The sequence below is a fragment of the Mastigoproctus giganteus genome, chromosome 4 (assembly GCF_048544385.1).
Source record: "Mastigoproctus giganteus isolate SK-2022 chromosome 4, ASM4854438v1, whole genome shotgun sequence".
NCBI lineage: Eukaryota > Metazoa > Arthropoda > Arachnida > Uropygi > Thelyphonidae > Mastigoproctus > Mastigoproctus giganteus.
In genome coordinates, this window is record NC_143578.1 from 224863974 (window position 1) to 224887037 (window position 23064).

At 33.5% G+C, this 23064-nt stretch overlaps 1 protein-coding gene across 1 annotated transcript in view; it reads right to left on the minus strand.

Annotated features, from left to right (window-relative positions):
- MED23 (mediator complex subunit 23) overlaps nt 1-23064 on the minus strand; it is a 163785-nt gene that overhangs the window by 89607 nt on the left and 51114 nt on the right. Inside the window, exons 11-16 of the mRNA XM_090372486.1 lie at nt 21418-21621; nt 19218-19304; nt 11956-12158; nt 8666-8748; nt 4598-4769; nt 981-1123 (exon numbers count right to left, since the gene is read on the minus strand). Coding sequence (XP_090228612.1) covers nt 981-1123; nt 4598-4769; nt 8666-8748; nt 11956-12158; nt 19218-19304; nt 21418-21621 — 892 coding nt within the window. The remainder of the gene's footprint in view (nt 1-980; nt 1124-4597; nt 4770-8665; nt 8749-11955; nt 12159-19217; nt 19305-21417; nt 21622-23064) is intronic.

A 23064-nucleotide genomic window follows, 5' to 3' on the forward strand; every position in this document is an offset into this window, starting at 1 on the left:
AAAGTAAGCAGGGGTCAAGGAATGGTGTCCACACCATATGTAGGAATGCCAGCCCTCTGTGCTACCAGGCAATACTAGATGACTCTCATCAACTGGTGCAATACTTTTTCTTATTAGAGGCTTGAAGTGGTGTAACCCATGTTTAGTCTCCAGAGCAAAAGCTCTGGTAACTGCCTCCCAATTTCTTCCATCATGCAGTATGATGAAAGGGATGGGGGGGGGGGTTGCATGAGCTTTGGCAACAAGTTCCTAAAAACGGTGACAGATCCCTCCCATCCAATTATTGTCCTATTGCATTTATTTCTACTCATTCTAAAGTAACAGAGAAATCAATTAACTGCCAACTCTGAAACAACCTAGAAACCTTCCATCTGATTAATGATCACCAGTATGAATTCTGTCTCAGTTTCCACTCCACACAACTTCAAGCCTCCTAAGCATAATGGTAGTATTGCACCAGTTGATGAGAGTCATCTAAGTGAAGGGAAGAATGCAAGGGAGCTGAGTGCAAAGAGGCATATACTAAAAGATGTAAATGTATATACTGCCTAAATTTTGATTTGAAGAAAAATGAACTGCATTGCTACATAGTATTTTATTTAATCGAATATAAAACTGATAGCAAGAGAGAAGGTAATATATGGAAAATATATTATTCTAATTATATTAACTTAGAATTAAATCATATGATAGATAATTTTTATGTTAATTTTATTACAGTCAGCAGTTAAGGTTGGTCATAATACTATTGGTTTTATAACTTTAAAGATATATTAAGTTTAAGAATTTTGTTGTGAGATGCAATATAAATTAAGTAAATACTTCACACATTTTGATTTGCTCAATTCAAATTACTACAGTTTTAAGGTAACCGAATACTGCTATTTTACAGAATATGCTGCATTTTATCTATTGTATTTTGTAATGATCTTTTATTAAAAGTACCAAAAATGCAAAATATATAAAAAAAAATAACTTACTAATAAAGCCTTTAATACCCAAAGATTCAATTTCACTGTATACCAGTAATCGACTGTAAGTTTCAACTAAAGCAGGTGCAAGAGACAGGGATGACTTTGTTTGTGCTAACTTCATGACATGGGTAACTATATTGTGAATAAGACTTAAAATAAAGACAAAGAAATTAGCAAGTATCTGTATGAAACATAAATAATAATAACAACAGAATTCAAAATGTATGAAAACATTGGTTGGTCAACACTAAAAATGTTTCTGGCTTGAAAATAATCAATTCTTCTTAATTTCAGCATGAGAAAAATGAATATAACAATTAAAAAAAACTCTTAGTTAGTTCTCAGTTTCACGATATAGCCCTTCTTATGACATAAGGGAATATTGGTGAATACTAGGGAATTTTGGAGTCTAGAGAATAGACTCCAAAATTCCCTAGATTTTGATTTGATTTGATTTGGTTTTTTATGGCGCATTGGCAGCTAAGCCAAAATTCCCTAGAATAGATAGGTTGGTAACACTGAAACAGGAACCGATACACCATGGTTTTTTTTTGTGTGTATTTCTGTGTATCATTTACCTTGCAAGTGATGTTGATTCCCCCCCCCCAGGTTTATGGACAAAAGTTACGTAAAAAGCCAGGATGCCAAGTATATGTGTTAACAGTGTTGACAATTTTTGTTATGTGTGTGTGTGTGTGTGTGGTGATGTAACATTTCCCACTCAGAAACACCAATTGACCCCACTTGTGAAGACAGCCTACTACCATTATTTTGGCTGTAAGGTAGGGGATGAAGAAAAACCCTGGCCACCTCATATTTGCTGGAACACGTGCTGTAAATCTCCGTGGATGGTTGAATAACAAAGGGTGTTCAATGCCTTTTGCTATCCCAATGATTTGGAAGGAGCCTTCAAATCACGTAAATGACTTATTTCCGCAAGGTGCCTCCTCTTCAGCTTGATATGAAAAAAAAAAAAAAAAAAAAAAAAAGTGGATCATGGAATACCCCAACATCCTGTAAGCTATAAGACCAGTGGTACATGGGGATGGTCTGCCTGTACCTCACCCTCAGGAAGAGTACACTTTGGAGTCTGATGAAGATGGGAATAGTGTAAGGAATGACGGTCAACCTGGGCCTTCAACATCACAGGATCCTGATTTTATGCCAGAACCCGAGTTGCCGAGTGAGTCACAGAATCACTCAAGGTGAACTAAGTGATTTAATTCGAGACCTAGATCTATCGAAATTTTTTCTAGGGCTGTTATATTGTTATTTTGGTCTACAGCCAATGGAAATTTGAAGGTCATTAAATGACCTTAAACTGTTTCTAATAAATCACTGGACTCACCTATATACCGGAACTACTGCCTTAACTCTTTTCACATGTCAACATCAGTGATAAGACAGAAGCTGACATTTAGCAAAGTCAGAAGATAGAAAATGACAAGTATATATTTCCTTCCTATTAAAATTTATATCACTAATGAATAATCTTAACTTGGACTTAACTGCAGAATGTAATCAGTTTTCAGAATTTTCCACAATCACCTTATTTTAAACCATAAAACAAGTATAGAATGGCTAGGCATGACTAAATTACAGGCTGTTTAAGGCAACATATGAAATGTGCATGTTTTAATTATTATTAAACATTTTCCCTAAACATTCTATACAATGCCTAGTCATTTGATAGAATATCTAGCTCGATTTAGCAATACGAAAAGGAATCAGTGGGAAAAATGAGAATGTTTCAGTAAGTAAACATATTCTGCTCAATCAAACATGTTTTATTCTTCATTGCTTTAATACAGCAAGGTAAATTTATATTTACAATCTGGATTAAACTGACAATATGGAGCAGAATTTCAAAAAAGTAATGGCTTAACAACTGACACTCATTTGCTGAAAAGACTCCTATAATTGTAAAATAATTTAATACAATGATGAATAGTTCTTGTTCTTTTTTGCCAATTCTATAACAACCAATTTCATTTGTTGTGTTGAATTTATTTGTGTGCAATGTCTGAAGAATATCAGAACTATTAACACTGATAATATTTTTAAAAGTTAATACAAATATAATGTGAAAAAAAATTGAAGGAAATTTTTCAAAGAATTGGAATTAAAAAATTGGAAAGGTTTCTTATATTCCACTTATTTCTATAATATTCATTTTGCCAGCATCTTGCATAATTTTACTTTTCACTGTATGAAATTTTTGCTAATCTGTTTGTAGACAACTAAAGCTATTCATGTTTTCAACATTACGTGCATACTGTACATAGAAATATTTCATTATTGTACAATTTAATTACGTTTTACTGTTTAAAACTGCATTGTTCTAAATGGAGATGCCCATATTTACAATCTGATAGCTAATGTTTTTTAAGGAAACTTCAAGTCTTCTAATCAGATTTTTGTACTGAAATACAATATATTGAGGTAAACTCCTCTTATTATTTTACTAATAGTACTGAAATACATACATTACATGAACCTCACTTGTCTGTATAAATTTTGCTATATAATATTGGTGTAAATACACCATAGTTTACCCATAAATTTAACTACATAAGTAGCATAATGGCATAATTTGATTTTGTCTCATTTTGTGGCTACCTTCATGAGATAGCAGGTATTGCACTACTTCGAATAAATCACGCTTCTCTAATAAAGGAGACTACTGTTATTTATTCTCAGTGGGTACCACCACCCAGACGCATTTTGGAGCTTGTTGGCTCACTCATCGGTGGGTGGGCAGGTACCCTAATAATGCAGACATGCCATCACAGTTGCAAAGTTAATTCTACAATATGAGAGATGCCAAATGGTGAAGTTAATGATAATATTTTGAAGACTAAATTATGCTTTGTGCATTTAGTCGTAAAAATATTATCATTATCTTCACCATTTGGCATCTTTCTTGGGAGAAAGACATATGTGGGAATTAACTAATTGTAATTAGGTATTAAACAACACTGCACCCACATAATTTGGTTGGGTTATTGGAATGTTTTCTGTAAAGTTTTCTTTCCATATTATTTCAATAAACTCGATAATTTTTTGCTTTTAAAATCTATGGTGTGCAGTGTTGTTTAATCTCTCATTGCTATATAGTATATAACATTTTCATGTAAGGGACCAAAGGAATACGAACATATATATTTTGAGAGTTCTTTCAATGCAGTATCAACAAATTACATCTGATATGTACAGATTCTCTTGTAATTCTGGGGCTAAAGACATCCCATAAATAAATGATGATTTCAAAAAAAAATTTTTTTCTCTTTTTCAATTTTTTAAGGGGCTGTATTATCTCTCCTGTTACAGTGATGGAACTTGGCTTATGTCAAAATGGTAAAAATTTAATATTTATAACATTTATGTTTATGTAGTTTTTCAACATTTACAAACTTCAAAATTCCTCAAAAAAATTCACTCTGGGTCACATGCATATGGTCCAGAAATCCACTTATGAAAGAAGGTAAATATCAAATAATTTTTAGAAAGAAAAGCTGAATTTCATTTCTGAAATTTTATAATGGCTATTTGGTTTACAAATTTTTTATTTTTATGGTAACACACACACCTTTAAAGAAATCAAAGGGCTTAAAATATCTCACCTCATTTTAGTATGTACAGTAAGGGAGTCCAAAATGCTCATAGAAAGTGGATGTGTAGGACCAGAAACAACAGAACTGGTATTAGAAATAGCCATCTGGGATTTCTGGTTGCCTTGCACTGCTTCTACCAATAGACCCATTGGTCTGGTAAAGTAGTCTTGATTGGTGCTGTCTAAGAAGAGGCAGAATTATTTTTATCGTTACAGTACAGTGACAAGAAAATAAACATGAAAATAAACACAATGCAAACTACTTTTATTTACAATTTTGTTTGTGGCAAAAGCTGTTTAATTTAATGACTTGTAAAAAACAGGAAAACCTGTTTACTTTAAGAAAAATGTCTAACACTTTTTTTGGTAATGAAAAGAATTAACATTTAAATACAATTACAATCAGCTTGTTTTTAGTAGCAAATTTTTATGCAGAATTAAAACGACATGAACTAAAAGTCAGGATAAGTCAACCAATATTAGCCATGATCATTTTCTTTAATGATGTATGTAAAGATCATACTAATCATTTTTTTGATTTTTCAGTAAAGAAGCAGGGTACTATTTCAATGTGGGTATTGAAATAGTTTGAGAAAATAGCACTAATCTGCATTATGTTTTACTGCCTGTTACTGTCATTACCTCCTGTGACAGCAACAAAAGTTTGGCTTATTCTCTTTAGAAATGACTATGTAAATGATATGGCATTATGGGTAAGTTACAATGGATAAAGAGATGGTTGAGTGGGAGATGACAGAGAGTGGTAATCAACGGACACTACTCTTCGTGGAAAAATTAGCGGAGTTCCCCAGGGTTCAGTGTTGGGCCCCATTGTTGTTTTGTATATTTATCAATGATATTGATGAAGGTATATCAGGTTCAATGTCCAAGTTGGCAGATGATACAAAGGTTGGCAGGGTTGTTAACGATAGTAAAGATGGTATGCTACTCCAAATGGATCAAGATAAGTTGGGCAAATGGGCTGAAAAGTGGCAACTGAAGTTTAACATTGACAAATGCAAAGTACTGCATATGGGTAGCAATAACCGAAGAGAAACGTACCTAACTGTGTGGTACTACACTCAGGGAAGTGGAAAGTGAAAAAGACCTGGGGGTAATTGTTCAGTCAAATATGAAGTTTGCTGAGCAGTGCAGAGGGCTGCCAGGGCAGGTCATGGAGTCTTGTCAATGATATATAGGAATTTTGCTAGCAGGGACAGGGAGGTGATTATCCAGTTATACAAGGCAACGGTCAGGCCACACCTAGAATACTGTGTACAGGTCTGGAGGCCTCATTTTAGGAAGGATGTAGAGTTGCCAGAACGAGTACAAAGAAGGGCGACAAGACTGGTGAGGGGAACAAAGGGGTGCTCCTGCCAAGAAAGGCTTAACTTCTGCAAACTGCAGCACCTGGAGATTAGGCACCTGTGAGGTGATCTAATTGAGGTGTATAAGGCCTTGAATGGGTTGAGCAAGCTGAATGCTGATGGGATTCTTCCTCTTGCTCAGGCTAAGAACCTGAGGGGGCACAGTTTCAAATTGAGGAAAGATAGTTATAGAATAGATGTGCGGAAATTTGCCTTTAGCCAGCGGGTAGTTGATTGGTGAAACAGGCTTCCATCTTTTGCTGTGGAAGCTAATAGTCTAAATAAATTTAAGGCAGAACTGGACAGGCATTTGGAATGAATGGAGGAGTGAAATGGGAGGGTTTTTTTTGGCTGATGCTGCATAAGCTTGCTTTCTTGCATCATATGCCTCTACTAATACTAATGTTCATTCATGAGTTGGCCTAAAGTAACTATATTGTTTTTAATTGAATAACATGAGCAGAACGTGAATCCGCTATTTTTCAAAAATATGAAGGCACTATTGTGAAACCAAACTACAACTATTTGGTTCTACCATCAGATAGGTAGCCCCAACTGGTGACCTTGTGTTGGGTAGTGAATAAATGCATCGAATCAAAATGAGCAGCCAAAATGGTGCACAGAAGAAATTCTTCATTATATGTATACCACCTATTACTGCACTGTGTTGGCCCAAGGTAGCATTTCAGTAGAGGGGTAGGGTACTATTTCAATGCAAGTAGTGAAAAGTTTGAGAAAATAGTGCCGATCTGAGTTGTTTTTCATCTTTACTACCTGGGTTCTGTATTGTCCCTCCAGTAATAGTTAGTGCTTATCATTATGCTCTCCACAAATTGAACTACAGTAAGTAATACAATTAAAAATTGTATAACATCACCCAGATGGTAAATCCATTATTCATAAATAAACTCAAAGGTATTACTGTGAATGGTTTTGGAACTACAGTAGAAACCAGATAAGAAGTTTTCCAAAAGACTGGAGGTTTAGAACTTCTTATGCGGGAAAATTTCTTAGAAGGGAAAATGACTTAAGGGTATGAAATATTAACTACACAAATGAAAAGATATACATACATACATAAGATGATTTTTAAGTACTATTTAAGAATTTATAAATATTTTACTCTATTTATGGAAAACACTTTTAAACTGAGGATTTTGAATTGCTTAACATTCTGATCATTAAAATCATTATCAAATACTCATTACCAAGTTGGAAGGATGAGCTCCTTTGTAGTTTCAACATACCTTAAAAGGTATGTTGAAACTACAAAGATCACTAATACAATAAGACAGAGAACACAAATACAATAAGACAGAGAACAATCCATTAAGTAATTCAGAATTTAATGGCAAATGCTTCAACTGTGCTTCACGTGGTCTATGTATCCAATTATGGATATCGATGAAAACAATTGCAATATGTCACTTCCATTATATCAACATTTTTATACTAAAAAGGTTGTAAGGCTGAAATCATCAGACTAAGGAAAATTAACTAATCGAACAAGTTAGTGCATAGCATAATTTTAGTTCATAGTAAATCACCAAAGTAGGTGGCACAGTTTTTGTGATACCTATATTCTGAATGCCTTCACAATGAGTTGCCCTGATATTGAACTACCTAGAATAAGCAACGCTTTGACTCTGGATTCTTGAATAGGCAACACTTCGCCAGTGGATTCTCGGCAGATTACTTATTCTTGCTGAGAATAAGTAATCTGTTTTCTCAGTGGTGAAGCATTGCTTATTGGAGGTAGTACAATATTCGGGAAATTCATTGTCAAGGCATTCACAACATGAGATATAACAAAAATGATGCCATTTCACGTAGTTCAGTGGTTTACTAAGAAATAAAATTATGCTTGGCAATAACTTGCTCAATTCAGAAATGTTTATATTGTTTAATAGTTTTTAATATTAAAAATAAATAATTTCTATATTTAAAGAACATTAAGTGGGAAAACATTATAATAATACACTGGATATTCTTTATCACAAATTTTTTATGCAGGAAAACCTTTTAACCAGGAAACTTCTTACACCGGAAAATAATACATTACAATATATAGAGATGAAATTGGGACTTAAGAAACCAAACCAAACCTAGTACAGAGGAAAATTTCTTATCCAGGTTCTACTGTATTTGGTTCCATCATCGGACAATAGGTGGCCTCAATTAGTGATCCTCTGTCAAGCACTGAGTAAATGTATTATATATAAATGTGCAGCCAAGCAGTGTGTGGGAGAAACTTTCAGTTGAAAATGTAGCTTTCATTTTGTGTATAATATAATCCCTATTACCGAGCTTCATCTAATGCAGCATTTCAGTATAAGGAAGCAGGATATACTATTTCGATACAGATATTGAAATATTTTCAGAAAATAACACTATGGTGCATAATATTTTTCCATCTTTACTGCCTTGGGAGCATACTGACTTTCTTGTGACAGTATGGGTTTATGCTTTTTAGAAATGGCTATGTTTATCCATGAGTTGACCTGAAGTAACTTAATATTGTTTTTAATTGAATAACATCACCCAGAAGGTAATGTTATTTGATCAAGAATCTGTGTTGAAAGAGCAACCTACTTCTTTACTGAAATACTGCATTGACCCAGTCTAGTAATAGAGTTCATATTATGCACATTTCATCAACAATAAGGGATATTAATTTTAAAAAAGCTGTGCAAAACTATCAATATACTTACAAGCATTGCAAAGTAGGGAGACCTGATAATCAGAGCCCAGACTCAATGGCAAGTTATTGCTCATCATACTCTGCTGTAGATACCTGAAATAAAAAAAAAGACAAAACACAATGTTTTGTGTTTGTTATTTTAGAATTAGCATCGGCAAATGATGCAAGAAAGCAAGTTTATACAGCATCAACAAAAAAAAAAAAAAAAAAGCACATCCCATTTCACCATTCATTCCCTCCAATAGTTCTTTATTGAATTTATTTAAGTTATCAACTCTTCCACAACAGATGGAAGTTTATTCCAGCAATCAATCACCTTCTGGCTAAAGGCAAACTTCCACACATCTATTCCTCAATTTGAATCTGTGTCCCCTTGTGTGGAGTCTGAGCAAGAAGAAGAATCCCATCAGCACTGAGCTTGATCCATTCAACTTTGACTAGACTATCAGTAGGGCTCCCTTTCTACTGCTTTTCAACCACAGATATATGTACCTCTGAGGTATGAGAAGGAAAACAGGGAAGCTATGAAGAGGCTGAGCTTTATTCTGGAGGCCAAACACAGACATAGTTTTGGCCTTTAGAACAAATCATACCTATTGATAGATAATATTTTATTAGAAATTTGTTAAATTAGATCTGCAAAGGACTGCTTTCCTGAACATTCGGTAACTTTAGTAACTTAAGATATCTACGTAACACATAAGCTGTATAGCACTCTATAATTTTTATTTTATGTCAACTTCTTTCATTAACCTGACAGTGGTGACACTCTTTCCTGCAATAACTGCTAATCAACGATTAAAAATTGGAAATTTTTTCTACCATCCTAAATATAGTCAAACTTTACTACAATATGAAGTGATTTTTTTTAGGTTTTTATACAGAAATTGCACACAGTGACTTGCCACCATCATTGTAACAGTTGAACTTGGTTATAACGAGCATCAATGGGCCGACAAAATTTCCTCATTATAACCGTTAAAAATCTACCTCCTTTTTTTTTTTTTCAAATTCTCAATAACTTGATAAAGAGATAGATTCAAAAAACAAAAAAAAAATAGAGAAAAAAAAATAATATTATTATATAACTACATATTATTTGTATTAATATGCTTATATTTGGTTTTTAAATCGATCCAGCCAAACGTTGTTACTTACAAAATTGTCATGTCCAAATTTGTTTGGCAAATTTTTCCGCTCGAGCCTTCAAGATCAGACCTATTGAATATACTGATGTTTGTAACCTCACATTTCCTAAATTTTTTTTTTCCAGTGCCTATATGTAAACATGTTTATTCTTTCATAATATCGATACTGTTGCAGAGGACAAAGAAAACTTTTTACACACTTCAACATTTTTGCATCACGTTCTAATTCACGAATCGAGAGACATTATTTGTTAGTAGACATGTTTCCAACGGAAGGGTTTGTTTCTAATTGATTTTACTTTAAAATGGCAGTAAAGTGATCTGCATACAAAGTTCTTAGAAGTCCCGTTTCCAGAATTCTCTATAAGTCCCGAAATAAATTTATGGTTCAGTGAATACAAGACAATCCATAAATAGGGTAATGTGACAAGTGGAACGCCAATGCACTATTGTATAATCTTGTCCCTGAAATGACAAAGTCATAAACTGGCCACTAATCCAATGTGTTTGGTCATAAAAGCTGTCGCCCTTTTCATTTTTGTTTATTCCAAGAATTGGGTTTTTTCGACTACCCAAGTAATTAAGAATATCTGCACAGTTACCTAAATTTTTACAGTAGTACAAATGTAGTACGCTTGTTATAACAGTGAGCATTTGTTTGTTATTTGGTTTTTAGGAGCATTAGCAACTAAGGCCATATTGCTCAGGGGATATGCGGTGGTCATTCCCTGACCTTTCTGCATCCTCCGTATTTGGTGGGCACAGGCTCGAACCCTGGTCTAATCAAGAAGTGTGTGCTACGCACTGCTGCTCCTGCCCACCTGGCTACGAAGGCACCTGTGAGTGAGCATTTGTATGGGAATACATTGAATTAAAATCATTATGACTTTTTGCGCATTACAGCCGTGGTCTCGTTATTTCCGTGCTCATTATAACAAAGTTCAACTGTATTTGGTTTTTTGATTGAAGACTGGCATGGTACTGGAAAAACACCAACTGTGTTTGTTAAAGTTTCAGGTTGCTCGTTTTTCTTCTCCCACTTGTTCAATAAATTTTAGTGTTGCCCTAATTGCTTTTGAAAAAAATTATTGTTTTTTTATATATAGAAAGTACTATTCTGCAAAAAGAAACACAGGTAATTTAAATTTTTTCTCACTGTGAAGCACCCCAAATTTGAAATAAATTGTGAAATAAACCCAAAATGGAAGTAACTAATAGTATCAAATATAAATAATGTTTTTTTTTATTTTAATAATATTTACATATATAATAAACTGAAATATAGGCTCAATAAATTGGAAAATGGAAGTGACTAAGAGTCATCCCCTAGACATTTCCATTTTCCAATTTAAAAGACTTAAGTTTATTGTATTGTATTTATTATATTACACATGTGAATATTATTAAAAAACTAAATGTTTAATTTTATATCTAAAACATTTTTTGTAATTTTCTGGAGAATTAAATTTTATTTTGCTTTTCTAAAAATAAAAGGGGTGCAACAACACATCACATCATGGTTTAAAATTTTAAATATTTTATTAAAACTTAAAAAGTTACAATAAGTAGTGCAATTCAATAAGAAAAGATGAAATACTGGCATTGTTCAAACAGAATTAAAAAAAAAAAAAAAAAAAAAAAAGTTAGGCACTGCTGACAAACCACCATTTTTGCAACACAATGGATGCCACCACTGCTGGGCTAAAACATATATCAATATGAATGTGGTTCAAATATTAGAATTTAATAACTTTGGAAAATATTTTACTGAAAATTATTACTCTAAAGCGTTTAGAGCATTAGCCTCAAGCTATGGGAGAGTCTAGACTAGGTATAAATATAGTGCAAGTGCATCAGAAATACATAGCTATATCTGAATAATTCAGAATATTAATAATAATAAAAATATTAATAAAACGGCATCGTTTTAAGTTATATCTCATATTGTGAATACCTTCACAACGAGTTGCCATGATATTGCACTACTTTGAATAAGTAACGCTTCACCTAAGGAGAAGACTAATGTTACTTATTTTCAGATGGATACCACCACCCAGAAGGGTACTGTTTCAAGGCTATATTTGGCCCAAAGAAGGGCCAAATAGCCCTGAAACAGAAAATTATTACTTAATATAAGATATAATATACATACTCTAGATGTCCTCTAAGGACTTGTGGAAGAGAACGCTGTAACTTGACATGATCTGACTGGGCTTTTTTTGTTAAATGAATCCAAATGGATGTAATAGCTAAAGCATGGGTAGAACTTGCTTTGGTAACATCTGGAAATGGTAATGCTTCTTTTTCTGGATAGAGAAGATCATACAGCTTCATAACAGGAAGAAAGTCATTCAGCTGAGGGGGTGGAAAAAATGTATTTTTTAAGTCTCCAAACATGAAATTGATTCTGATTAATCCTTCCACAAGTGAGGTTGTTGAATATGGGTAAGCCCTTTATAGTTAGTTTCAATACTGACACAATGTTTTTTGTAAAATGTTTGAAATTTAGTAAAAATCATTCAAGTTTTATTAGCATTAGCTGAGTCAATATGATGAAGGAAAGCAGGAAGAAAAAAAAAAAAAAAACCCTTTCCCGTTTCATCCATTCACACATTCACAATCCAAAAGTTTGTCTAGTTCAGCCTTGAATTTATTTAAGCTGTCAACTTCCGTTGTTGCTGTTGTTATTTGATTTTTAGGAGCATTAGCAATTAAGGCCATATTGCTCCGGGGATATGTGGTGGTCATTTCCTGACCTTTCCACATCCTCCGTATTTGGTGGTCACGGGCTTGAACCCTGGTCTGATCAAGAAGCGTGTGCTACACACTGCTGCTCCTGTCCACCTGGCTACGGCGGCGCCGTCACCTTCCGTGACAGATGGAAGTTTGTTCCAGCATTCAACCACCCGCTGCTAAAGGTGAATTTCCGCACATCTATTCTACAATTGTCTTTCCTCAATTTGAATTTATGATCCCTCATGGGAAGAATCCCATCAGCACTGAGTTTGCTCAAATCATCCAAGGCCTTATACATATACCTCAATCAGATCACCTTCGCAGGTGCCTTGTTTCCTGACTCTGTAATTTGTAGAACTTAACCTTTCTTGATAACAGCAACTCTTTGTTCCACTCACTAATCTCATTGCCCTTCTCTGTACTCGTTCCAGCAGCTCTACATCTTTCCTAAAATGAGGCCTCCAGACCTGTATGCAGTGTGGCCTAACCATTTCCTTATACAAGGGGATAATCACCTCTTTATCCCTGCTAGCAAAATTCCTATATATTATTGACAAGACTCCCATGAGCTACTCTTGCAGCTTTTTTGCGCTGCTCAGAAAACTTCATATCTGACTGCACAATTACCCCCAAGGTCTTTTTCATTCTCCACTATCCTGAGTGTAGTACCACACAGTTGGTATGTTACTCTGGGGTTACTGCTACCCATATGCAGCACTTTGCATTGTATTTGTCAATATTAAAAACTTCAGTTGTCACTTCTCAGCCCATCTGCTCAACTTTTCTAGATCCTTTTGCAGTAGTATAATGTCTGCAAACTTGGACATTAAGCCTGATATACCTTTATCAATATCATTAATAAATACAGAAAATAGCAATGATGCCAACGCAGATCCGTGGGGGCCACCACTAATAACATTGAGCAGTGTCCACTGATTACCACTCAACCATCCCTTTATCCATAAGCAGTAACTTGCCCTTAATGCCATACTGCAATAAATTATACATAAATGCTTTAAAATATTAATTTGTTCTTATTTTGACCACACTGTCTAACACTAGAGTAAAGACTCAAAAACTAAAGTATACATTAGAATAATGATTCAAAAATCAAATTAGAATAAAAAAAAAAAAAAAAAAAACCCAAACAAACAAACAAAAAATTTCATTCTTAAATAAAACCCATTGTATTTTTTTTTTTTTTTATGTCATAATATCTTCTACATCTATTTATGTACCATTTGATTCGAATTAACAATTTTTGGGACTGAATTCAGAGAAATTCTTCATTTTCAGCTTTTTTAATCCCATAGCATATAACTAAAGTCACTGGGAATGGTGACTCTTCATTTTCAAAATTACTTTTGTGCCACCACAAAATACAATATGTTATAATTATGCCTACAAATAGTTGGGAATACAGATAAGAGATGGTAGCATGTGCTGGAAAAAATTCAAAGCAATTTGTTCATTAACAAATAGATAGTGACCCTCAATATGTAGATCCATATACATCCCCCACTCAGAGCCCGTACAGGAAAAACACAGATCTTCAGATATACTCCTGAAAGAGTTAAATAAATAAATTTATATTTGTACTCTGTACAGCAGAGGAGTTTACAATTTCATTATAATTGTTTTATTGCATGCTGATATACCAGCACAACAGTTAACAATGGGTCATGCATTTTGCATCAATAATGGGGCTTGATATCATTATTTGTGCATGCATGTGTGCACAGAAATAACGATATACAGCAAGGCTAGTAAATTTAAGATGTTTTTGCTGAATTTAAAAATATAATTGCTTTTAATTTAAATTGTAATTTAGTTTTTCCAGTACTACTGCATGTAAATTTTATTCTGAATATTAAATGAAGCTGAGAATATATACCTTATCAGAATAAAACAAATCCTTGAGTAACAACAGTTTAGCTCTTATGCAAATTAAGGAGCATGGGTGACCCATATATCAAATTATTCAGCTCATGTGATAACAATGGAAGTTCTGCACAACCATATCACAAGGATATGGAATTTACAGAGGAAAATGAATGCCAGCAAAGCAACCAACGGATTATGAAGAACTACTAGGGTTATTAGTGAAACCATATATTACGAAATATCAGAAAGGTCAATAACTCACATTTCTACAAAAGAGAATCAACTGTTGGTAATGCGATATATATTCAGACAGAATAAAAAAAAATACAAAAAAATAAATATAGGAGATATAGGACATAGGGTGCAAATTAGCCTGAAAAATATAAGCAGAAAACAAATTGATAACATCAGAGTCAAGAATGCACTTTTATTTAATTATTTACTTTTATTAAGAATGAACATAATAATTGTCACCATTAGGTGTCAAGTTAAGTAGTACCACCATTACTAGAGGGAGGGGATTTACTTGCCATCCCTTCCAACGAAAACAGCCACCATGTGAAAGCTTAGGATAACTTAGTAAAAAGCAAAAGTTTACAGTGATATAAAGACAACTGTTCCATCTTTCAATGCAATGAAAATCTGGAAATATACATGATGAATCAATTCTAAAGGAGTGCATAAATCATATCCAAGGATGCTCTCGTAATTAAGGCTAAGGGTTTGCTGATTTCCTTTGCTGCCTCCTTTAATATCACTGGATAGATTCCATCCACCCTAGGTACTTCCCTTGTGTTTAAACTTCAACAATTTCTCCTCTACTTTGCTCTCAGTTATTACAAAATCACTTAGCTCCCTGTTAGAGTTAGGTGAACTTTCGCATTCCCCTCCTTGAATAACTCCTCATGTGTGAATGTAGATGCAAATACTCATTCAGTTTATCAGCTACCTTAACATGATCATGAACAGTCAAACCATCTATGTTAAGTGGACCTCTGATTCATCCCTTTCCTTCTGGAGTTTACATAAGTAAAGAACTCTTTGCATCCTTTGCCAAGGATTTCTTTTAATCTGCCTTCACCTGTCTAACCTCCTTTGTGACTTGATTACAGACTAGCTTATATCTGGCATAGGCTTCCATGTCACCTGACAATTTGGTAAACTTTGGTAATCTGCCATAGGCTTCTCTGTTGTTTGGTAAACAACAGAGTTTGGTAAACTTCTCGCATTCCCCTCCTTGAATAACTCCTCATGTGTGAATGTAGATGCAAAATACTCATTCAGTTTATCAGCTATCTGAGCATGATCATGAATAGTCAAACCCTCTATGTTAAGTGGACCAATCTGATTCATCCCTTTCCTTCTTGAGTTTACATAAGTAAAGAACTCTAGTTTGGAGGCTGTTAACCGGTTCTGTTTCTTTTGGCCTGGATTGGAAGAATCCGTGGCTTTCTTACAACAGTATCTAATGTGATATTCTTGACGATTCTACTTGGAATGTCAAATATGTATTCTATAGAGTAGAAGCTTTCTGTATTAAATAAGACCATATGCATAAGGTTGCACTACAGGCACCAGGAAAACAGAGTGGCACAATAAACGCTAGCATTTGTCTTAACAAGCATAAAGTTCCGGCCAGAATTTACTACCATTTTTAGGACAAGCTGAAGCATTTTATTAAGTCACCCCTACTGAAACCCACATTTAGTGATCAGTTGTTGTTGACATTGTTGGCAGAGTGGTAAAATGTCCCGGTGTACAATAATGAAAGTGGTGGAAAACAACCTCAAAGGGTTAAGGTGTTGTCAAAAGTGGGCTTATTAGTTATTAAGATTAGCAATAAATGTATCTTGTCTGTGAACCATGATGCAAACTAATTCTGGTAAAGTAGCATATATGAACTTTTAGTATTTGCACTATGCACATTAATTTACCTTTTCAAAAGTACAGACATATATATGTATACTTTTTTTTTCATTATTAATTAAGGGAAAATTTCTTTGTTACCACAGTCTTAGTACTGTGATCTATTCTGTGGTATTTCTTCAAACTCAGAAACTCTTCTAATACCTAATATAGTTGAAATGAAAATAATAACTCTCCATATTATTAAAATTATAAGAGGTATGCAAAGTGAAATTCTGGCAGTTACAAGCACTACACTTACTGAGCTATCAACAGACAACTATGAGAGAAAAATATACCTACTGTGCAAAATAAATTTTTATTTTTAAAACTTTGCACTTTTAGTATTTTATTTTTAATAAACTAAACAGCTGACATAATTAAAATCTGCATACTGAACAGATAGCACAGAGAAAACTGATAGTTTTGAGCTAAATAAACTAAACAGCAAACTCCATTTCACTCTGCCATACAAAAAGAGACATTTTCCCAAGGTAAGCACAAGCATTCAGTTAAACTATTGTTGCAGAATGCAGCTTTTGCTCACAATTTTTACCTTGGTTTTTAACATATTTACTTAAGTTCATTGAAATATTTAAATAATGGAAACTTCAGCAGAGTTATTAAATTTAGAGAAATTTTATTAACTTATAGTAAGTTGAAATTAGTGTTAGAGTGAAAATACAAATATTATTATACCCACAAATCTTAGGATTTCTTAAGGAAATCTTAAGAAAGATTAAGGAAATCTAAAAGGAAATCTTAGAATTGAGAAACATGTCCTCCCCTAAAGTTAATGGGGAGAATCCAAGTCACGTTTCTCTTGTGCAGATCTGTACCCAAAAACTTACTGAGACATATAGGTGATAGGAAGTGATTTTCCCACAGAAGAGATCACATGTAATTTTCTTTAATATATAAATTTTTCACGTATGAGCTCTGTGCAGTATGAATGTATATATTTCAGTCAATTTCAGCATGCAACTGACAACTATGAGAGAAAAATATCTGCAAAAGCTGAAACTGAATAAGGTGATATACAAATAGATGTAAAGGACACTAATACATTGAAAAACAAAATGTAACAATGGGCTTATTTATTTATTTATTTAAGATGGTTTACCACAAATTTTTTTTCTGACTTGATATTTATATTATTCATATTTGATTTATGACAAAATCAAGTCAAAATAAGAATATATTAACATTAAAAAAAATTAAATGTTAATTTTTTTTAAATGTATAAAGTCAAAATTCCACAAATTTCAAAATTCCACAAATAAACTTACTTCACTATTGAAACTCGCTACCTATAGGTCATGTTCTTAGAAAACTCATTGAAGCATGCCTACACATTCTAGGAACTCACTTGTGAAAGGGTTAAGAATTAAGGATTAATTAAGAATTCTCCAAGGGTTAAAAGAATTAAGTTGTCATTTTTTTTTTTTTTTTTTTTTTATATATGAAAACCCCAAACACGAAAGGTATCAAAACCTATAGTACTTAGTACCATGCATCGGTTGAAGGAGAAGTACGGGGAGAGGGGGATGCCGGAAACTTTGCTCTAGAGACTAAACATGGGTTTCACCACTTCAAGCCTCCAATAAGCAAAGTGGTGGTATTTCACCGGTTGATGAAAGTCATCTACCACCTGAAAATTCATATTTTATATACAGTAAACCCCCGCTATTCGCGGTATCTGTATTCGCAATTTCACGTATTCGCGATCCGATTTAATATAAAGTGAAACCTAAAAAAATGTGAATTTTAAAGCGCTGTGAATATTTTCCGCCATAAAAAAACATGAACGTGGCTAAAATTATCTTTCCCGGTCAAAACAGCGCTCAGTGGGTGGGGGGAGAGGGGTGACAAAATCGCGAGCGTGGATGTTTCTCGCTAATCCTTGTTCAGTATATGTTATGTGCTTGTCATGGAAGGTTTCGTCGTTTGCTTTTAATTTATATATTGATATGCTTACAAAAATGATAAATCTACCGTTTTGCAGTGTAAAACAGACTTTTTAGAGTGTATTAACGGAAGAAAGTGACTTTATTGTGGACAAGTTCTTTCTAATTCCTACAAAAATATGGCTATGAATAACAAGGTGATGACATTAGCGAATAAAATTGAGTTATTAGATAAAATTTCTAATGGTGAAAGTGTCTCCTCAGTGGCAAAATATCATAAAATCAATGAGTCAACGGTACGATCAATCAAAAAATCGGAAGAAAAAATCCACCGTAGGGTCCGTGAAAACGCGCTAATTGCTTCAAAAATTTGCTCTGTAACTCGTGATGTTAAATTAGAAAAGGCTTTAAATCTGTGGATGGAAGACCGAACTCAAAATAAAATTCCGTTAAGTTCACTCATCATTCGCGAAAAGGCAAAACTCCTTTATCAACACTTTAGCGAAACTGGTGATAGCACTGGCGGGATAAGTTTTTTTGCTAGCAAAGGCACTGGTTTGAAAGATTTGTTTGAAATTTCTTATATTACATTTAATATTACGTTGTTTCTTATTTTCATTTCGATGCCATATGCTTGCATTTCACTATGTACTGTCTATGTACATAATCATATTATGAAGGTACATATAATACATACATACATAGACAAAATTTTAGACTAGTTTTTCTTATATATTTCATACTTTGGAACGGAACCCCTTTATTTCTATGGGAGCCATAACTCAGTATTTGCGTTTTCAGTATTCGCGACATTTCTCAGGAACGTAACCCCCGCGAATAGCGGGGGTTTACTGTATTAAATAATTTCATTTAATTATTTATATTTCAATAAAATTTTTGTAGAAAATATCATATTAAGAGTGGAAAATTTTAATTTGAAAATTTAGAAATTTCCATTCAGAGTTCTTGAATTAATACTTACAGGATTTTTCTGTATACTACCAGAGATAAACTGTAAGAGTACCCACATAAGATGATCTCTTCCTTTCCTCAAGTTTCTGTTTGCCAACTAATGAAATAATACTACTATAAATTAATGTTTTACTGAACTGTTAACTTTATACATACATACATACATTTTGACAAAGCAGATAACTATGGTTATTATTTTTAGATATAAAAATATGATATTTTATTCGAATTATTTTTGTGATTCAAACAAAAGCTTCTTTAAAATTAATAACAAAAAGAAATCACTTTATGTTATTAATTGTAACCGTTTTCATCCCTTCAAGAAAGATTATACTGAAAACTGCAGCATCATGACAGAAACAACTAGAAAATTAAGTATAGCAAACTATAATTAATGTATTTATTTATTCAAATAAAGTTCTTACATCAACTCTTTTAAACAGCCACATGGACAGCAGTTTAAATGTAAGGGGAAAAAAGTATGCAAGTTGTGCTAATAATGGGTGCTGCAAATCAAAGGATAACATAAGTAAAATAAGAACATAATAGTGGAGAGAAAAATATTACATCACCTAACAGAAGTTTGAAACTGCTTATTTAACTCTTCGTAATAGTTCTATTACACAGTGAATGCCAGTTAAATGTTATCAGCTTATTGTTATTCGCTTATTACAATCAAAAATGAAAAATCCAAAACCATTTATATTATAATGTATGTAAAGTTTGCTGCTTTATATGATCATACTGCCATTTATTGTGATCAATTTTCATTTAAATTAGGAGAAATGTCTTCCAGAACACCTAAAATTGTGTACAAGTCAGAAAATTTGTTGATTATTTAAAACCATGCCAAATAATGTTTATGACCTTTATCCTTTGTCACATGTTACTATCACATTAACTTCTAACCCCTTCCAGATGTCTGTAGCTTTTAGGAAAAGCAAGAAGGTGCCTGTAAACAAAAGCAAGCAAACAATCAAGAAAATGATGCTTTTGCTATCAAGGTATAAGCTAGAAAAAGGGGAAATCTAACCCACTATTCTAAAGTTTTAGAACTTTAGAATAGTGGGTATGACAAGTTATTGGTGTTTAATTACACCGTCCAAACATTTGAAGTTTTCCCACAAGTGATTATGTAATCTCACTTTATGGGCGATACTGTATCCACTGTATGCTTTTTGTGAGCAGATTTCAGTTTAGTTTGCAATTGACCTCTGTCTGGAACTAATGAGTGATTTATTTTTTCTTAGAATAGAAATGTGGAGATTTAAGTTTGAGTGAAAATAAAAAAAATCCTAAGTGCTTATGATGGTTTACCTAAGTGTAGTCAGAGAGAAGCTACATTAATACAGCCTCTTTTGTGTAAACTTTTAAAGAATAGAAAACTGCATGAACATGACTGTATGAAGTGACTGAGAATGACAATCTAAACAGGAAAAGAAAAAGAGGTGGAAAAAATGAACTTGTAGAAGAAGCACTTCTCAGACAGTTCACAAATGCAAAATTAAAAAATGCTCCCATCAGTAGAAATATCTTATGCAAAAATAAGAAGAAATTTGCAAAGAAACTTGGTGTAACCAATTTTAAGTCTACAGATGGGTGGCTGAACAGGTGGAAGTGAGACAGTATTGTGTATAAAAAACTTCATGGACAAAAATTAGACTCGGATAAAGGTGGAAAATGTCTTGTCTAATTTATTGGAAGAAGTTAGTCCTGACTATTTTCAACACTGATGAAACTGGTGTTTATTTTAGAACAATGCCTGAGCATACTTTATTTTTCAGAAATGAACATTCAGCAGTTGGAAAAAGAGTGACTTCTGCAATAAAAATGTACTTTCTGAATTATTTTAACTACTTTATACATCCAAATTTCTTGCAAAAGTATATTTATTGAGCATTATGAAAAATAAATTGAATATAAACAAAAAGAAGATATTCTGCCTTCAATATGAAGAAACATACTGTAAATATATTATTTTCATTATACAACTCTGCTGTGTTACTGATTCATCAGTTATCTTATGGTTTATAAAGTTGTCTGCTTGTATGAGAGTTTGGTAGACTCAAAATCAAAAAGTGCTAGCATCAATGAATATTTCCCACTGAATTTTAACCCACCCAATAATTATTAAATATGAATAAGATATTCAATTAATATTAATAATGTTTAAATTATCAAAGGAAATTAAAAAAGTTACAAACAGATACCTTATCATGTAGCTCTAAGACCATATGTGGAAAACTTGCATATTGAAATAAAACAAAATATATGAGTTGACTAGACAAATGTTGCCATAATAACTGGGTGGGGCCACCATCTTCCATAGCCTCTGTCTCATTTTCTGATCTCTCCATTGCAATAACAATTAATTCAACTAACTGTTCTTCTAGTACAGGGCTTCTCTGCTTTTGCTGGAAGTAAATAATGCATTAGAGTAAGTGCTAGTTATTACTTAAAAATTTTAAACAGATAAGTACATATTTATAAGAAGAATTAAAAATTTGTCCCAAATTTTTAATAGAGAAAATGTGGGAAAAAAAAATTACCTTGAAAAAAAAAACAAAAAAAAAAACAGATTATTCTGAATGGACAGAATAGTTTTCAAGTGAAATTTAGGAGTGTAGTAGGTCAAAATTACTCCCAGGTGACCAACAATGGATTTAAAAATCTTGCTATACAAAACAGATCTATATCCAGTTATAATAAAGATCTCTTTTTTTCATGCTGTTGTTGTTGTTGTTATTTGGTTTTTAGGAGCATTAGCAATTAAGGCCATATTGCTCCAGGGATATGCGGTGGTCATTCACTGACCTTTCCGCATCCTCCGTATTTGGTGGTCACGGGCTTGAACCCCAGTCTAATCAAGAAGCATGTGCTACGCATCACTGCTCCTGCCCACCTGGCTACAGAGGAGCCTTTTTTTTTTTTTTTTTTTTTTTCCATGCAATAAGGATCTCTGCAAATAAGGATTATTGCAAAAGAGATCATTATCCTCATACAATAAATATCTCATATCTACATGAAATACAGATCTCTTTCGTCAAACAGTTTGTATATAATGATAATGAAGTGTGACAAAACAGATGTTGTTGTTGTTTGGTTTTTAGGAGCATTAGCAATTAAGGCCATATTGCTCCAGGGATATGCGGTGGTCATTCACTGACCTTTCCGCATCCTCCGTATTTGGTGGTCACGGGCTCGAACCCCAGTCTAATCAAGAAGTATGTGCTACGCATCACTGCTCCTGCCCACCTGCCTACAGAGCAGCCTTTTTTTTTTTTTTTTTTTTTTTTCCATGCAATAAGGATCTCTGCAAATAAGGATTATTGCAAAAGAGATCATTATCCTCATACAATAAATATCTCATATCTACATAAAATACAGATCTCTTTCGTCAAACAGTTTGTATATAATGATAATGAAGTGTGACAAAACAGATGTTGTTGTTGTTGTTGTTTGGTTTTTAGGAGCATTAGCAACTAAGGCCATATTGCTCCGGGGATATGCGGTGATCATTCCCTGACCTTTCCGCATCCTCCATATTTGGTGGTCACAGGCTCGAACCCCGGTCTAATCAAGAAGCGTGTGCTATGCACTGCTGCTCCTTCCCATCTGGCTACGGAGGCGCCTGACAAAACAGATGTATCACCTGTTGCTTATAGAAGAGGAAAGCCACCAGTAGTGAAGATTATTGTTGAAGAGATCAAGAGTTATGATTTCAGTAGTGATCCACAAAGCATGGTCCACATGCTGGACCATGCTTTGTGGTTCCAAATGTAAATTATTGATACTAATAAGCTGGGTGAATTGTTTTGAATGGTAAGGTGGAACAGATAGTGCAGGTCTTTTGCCTG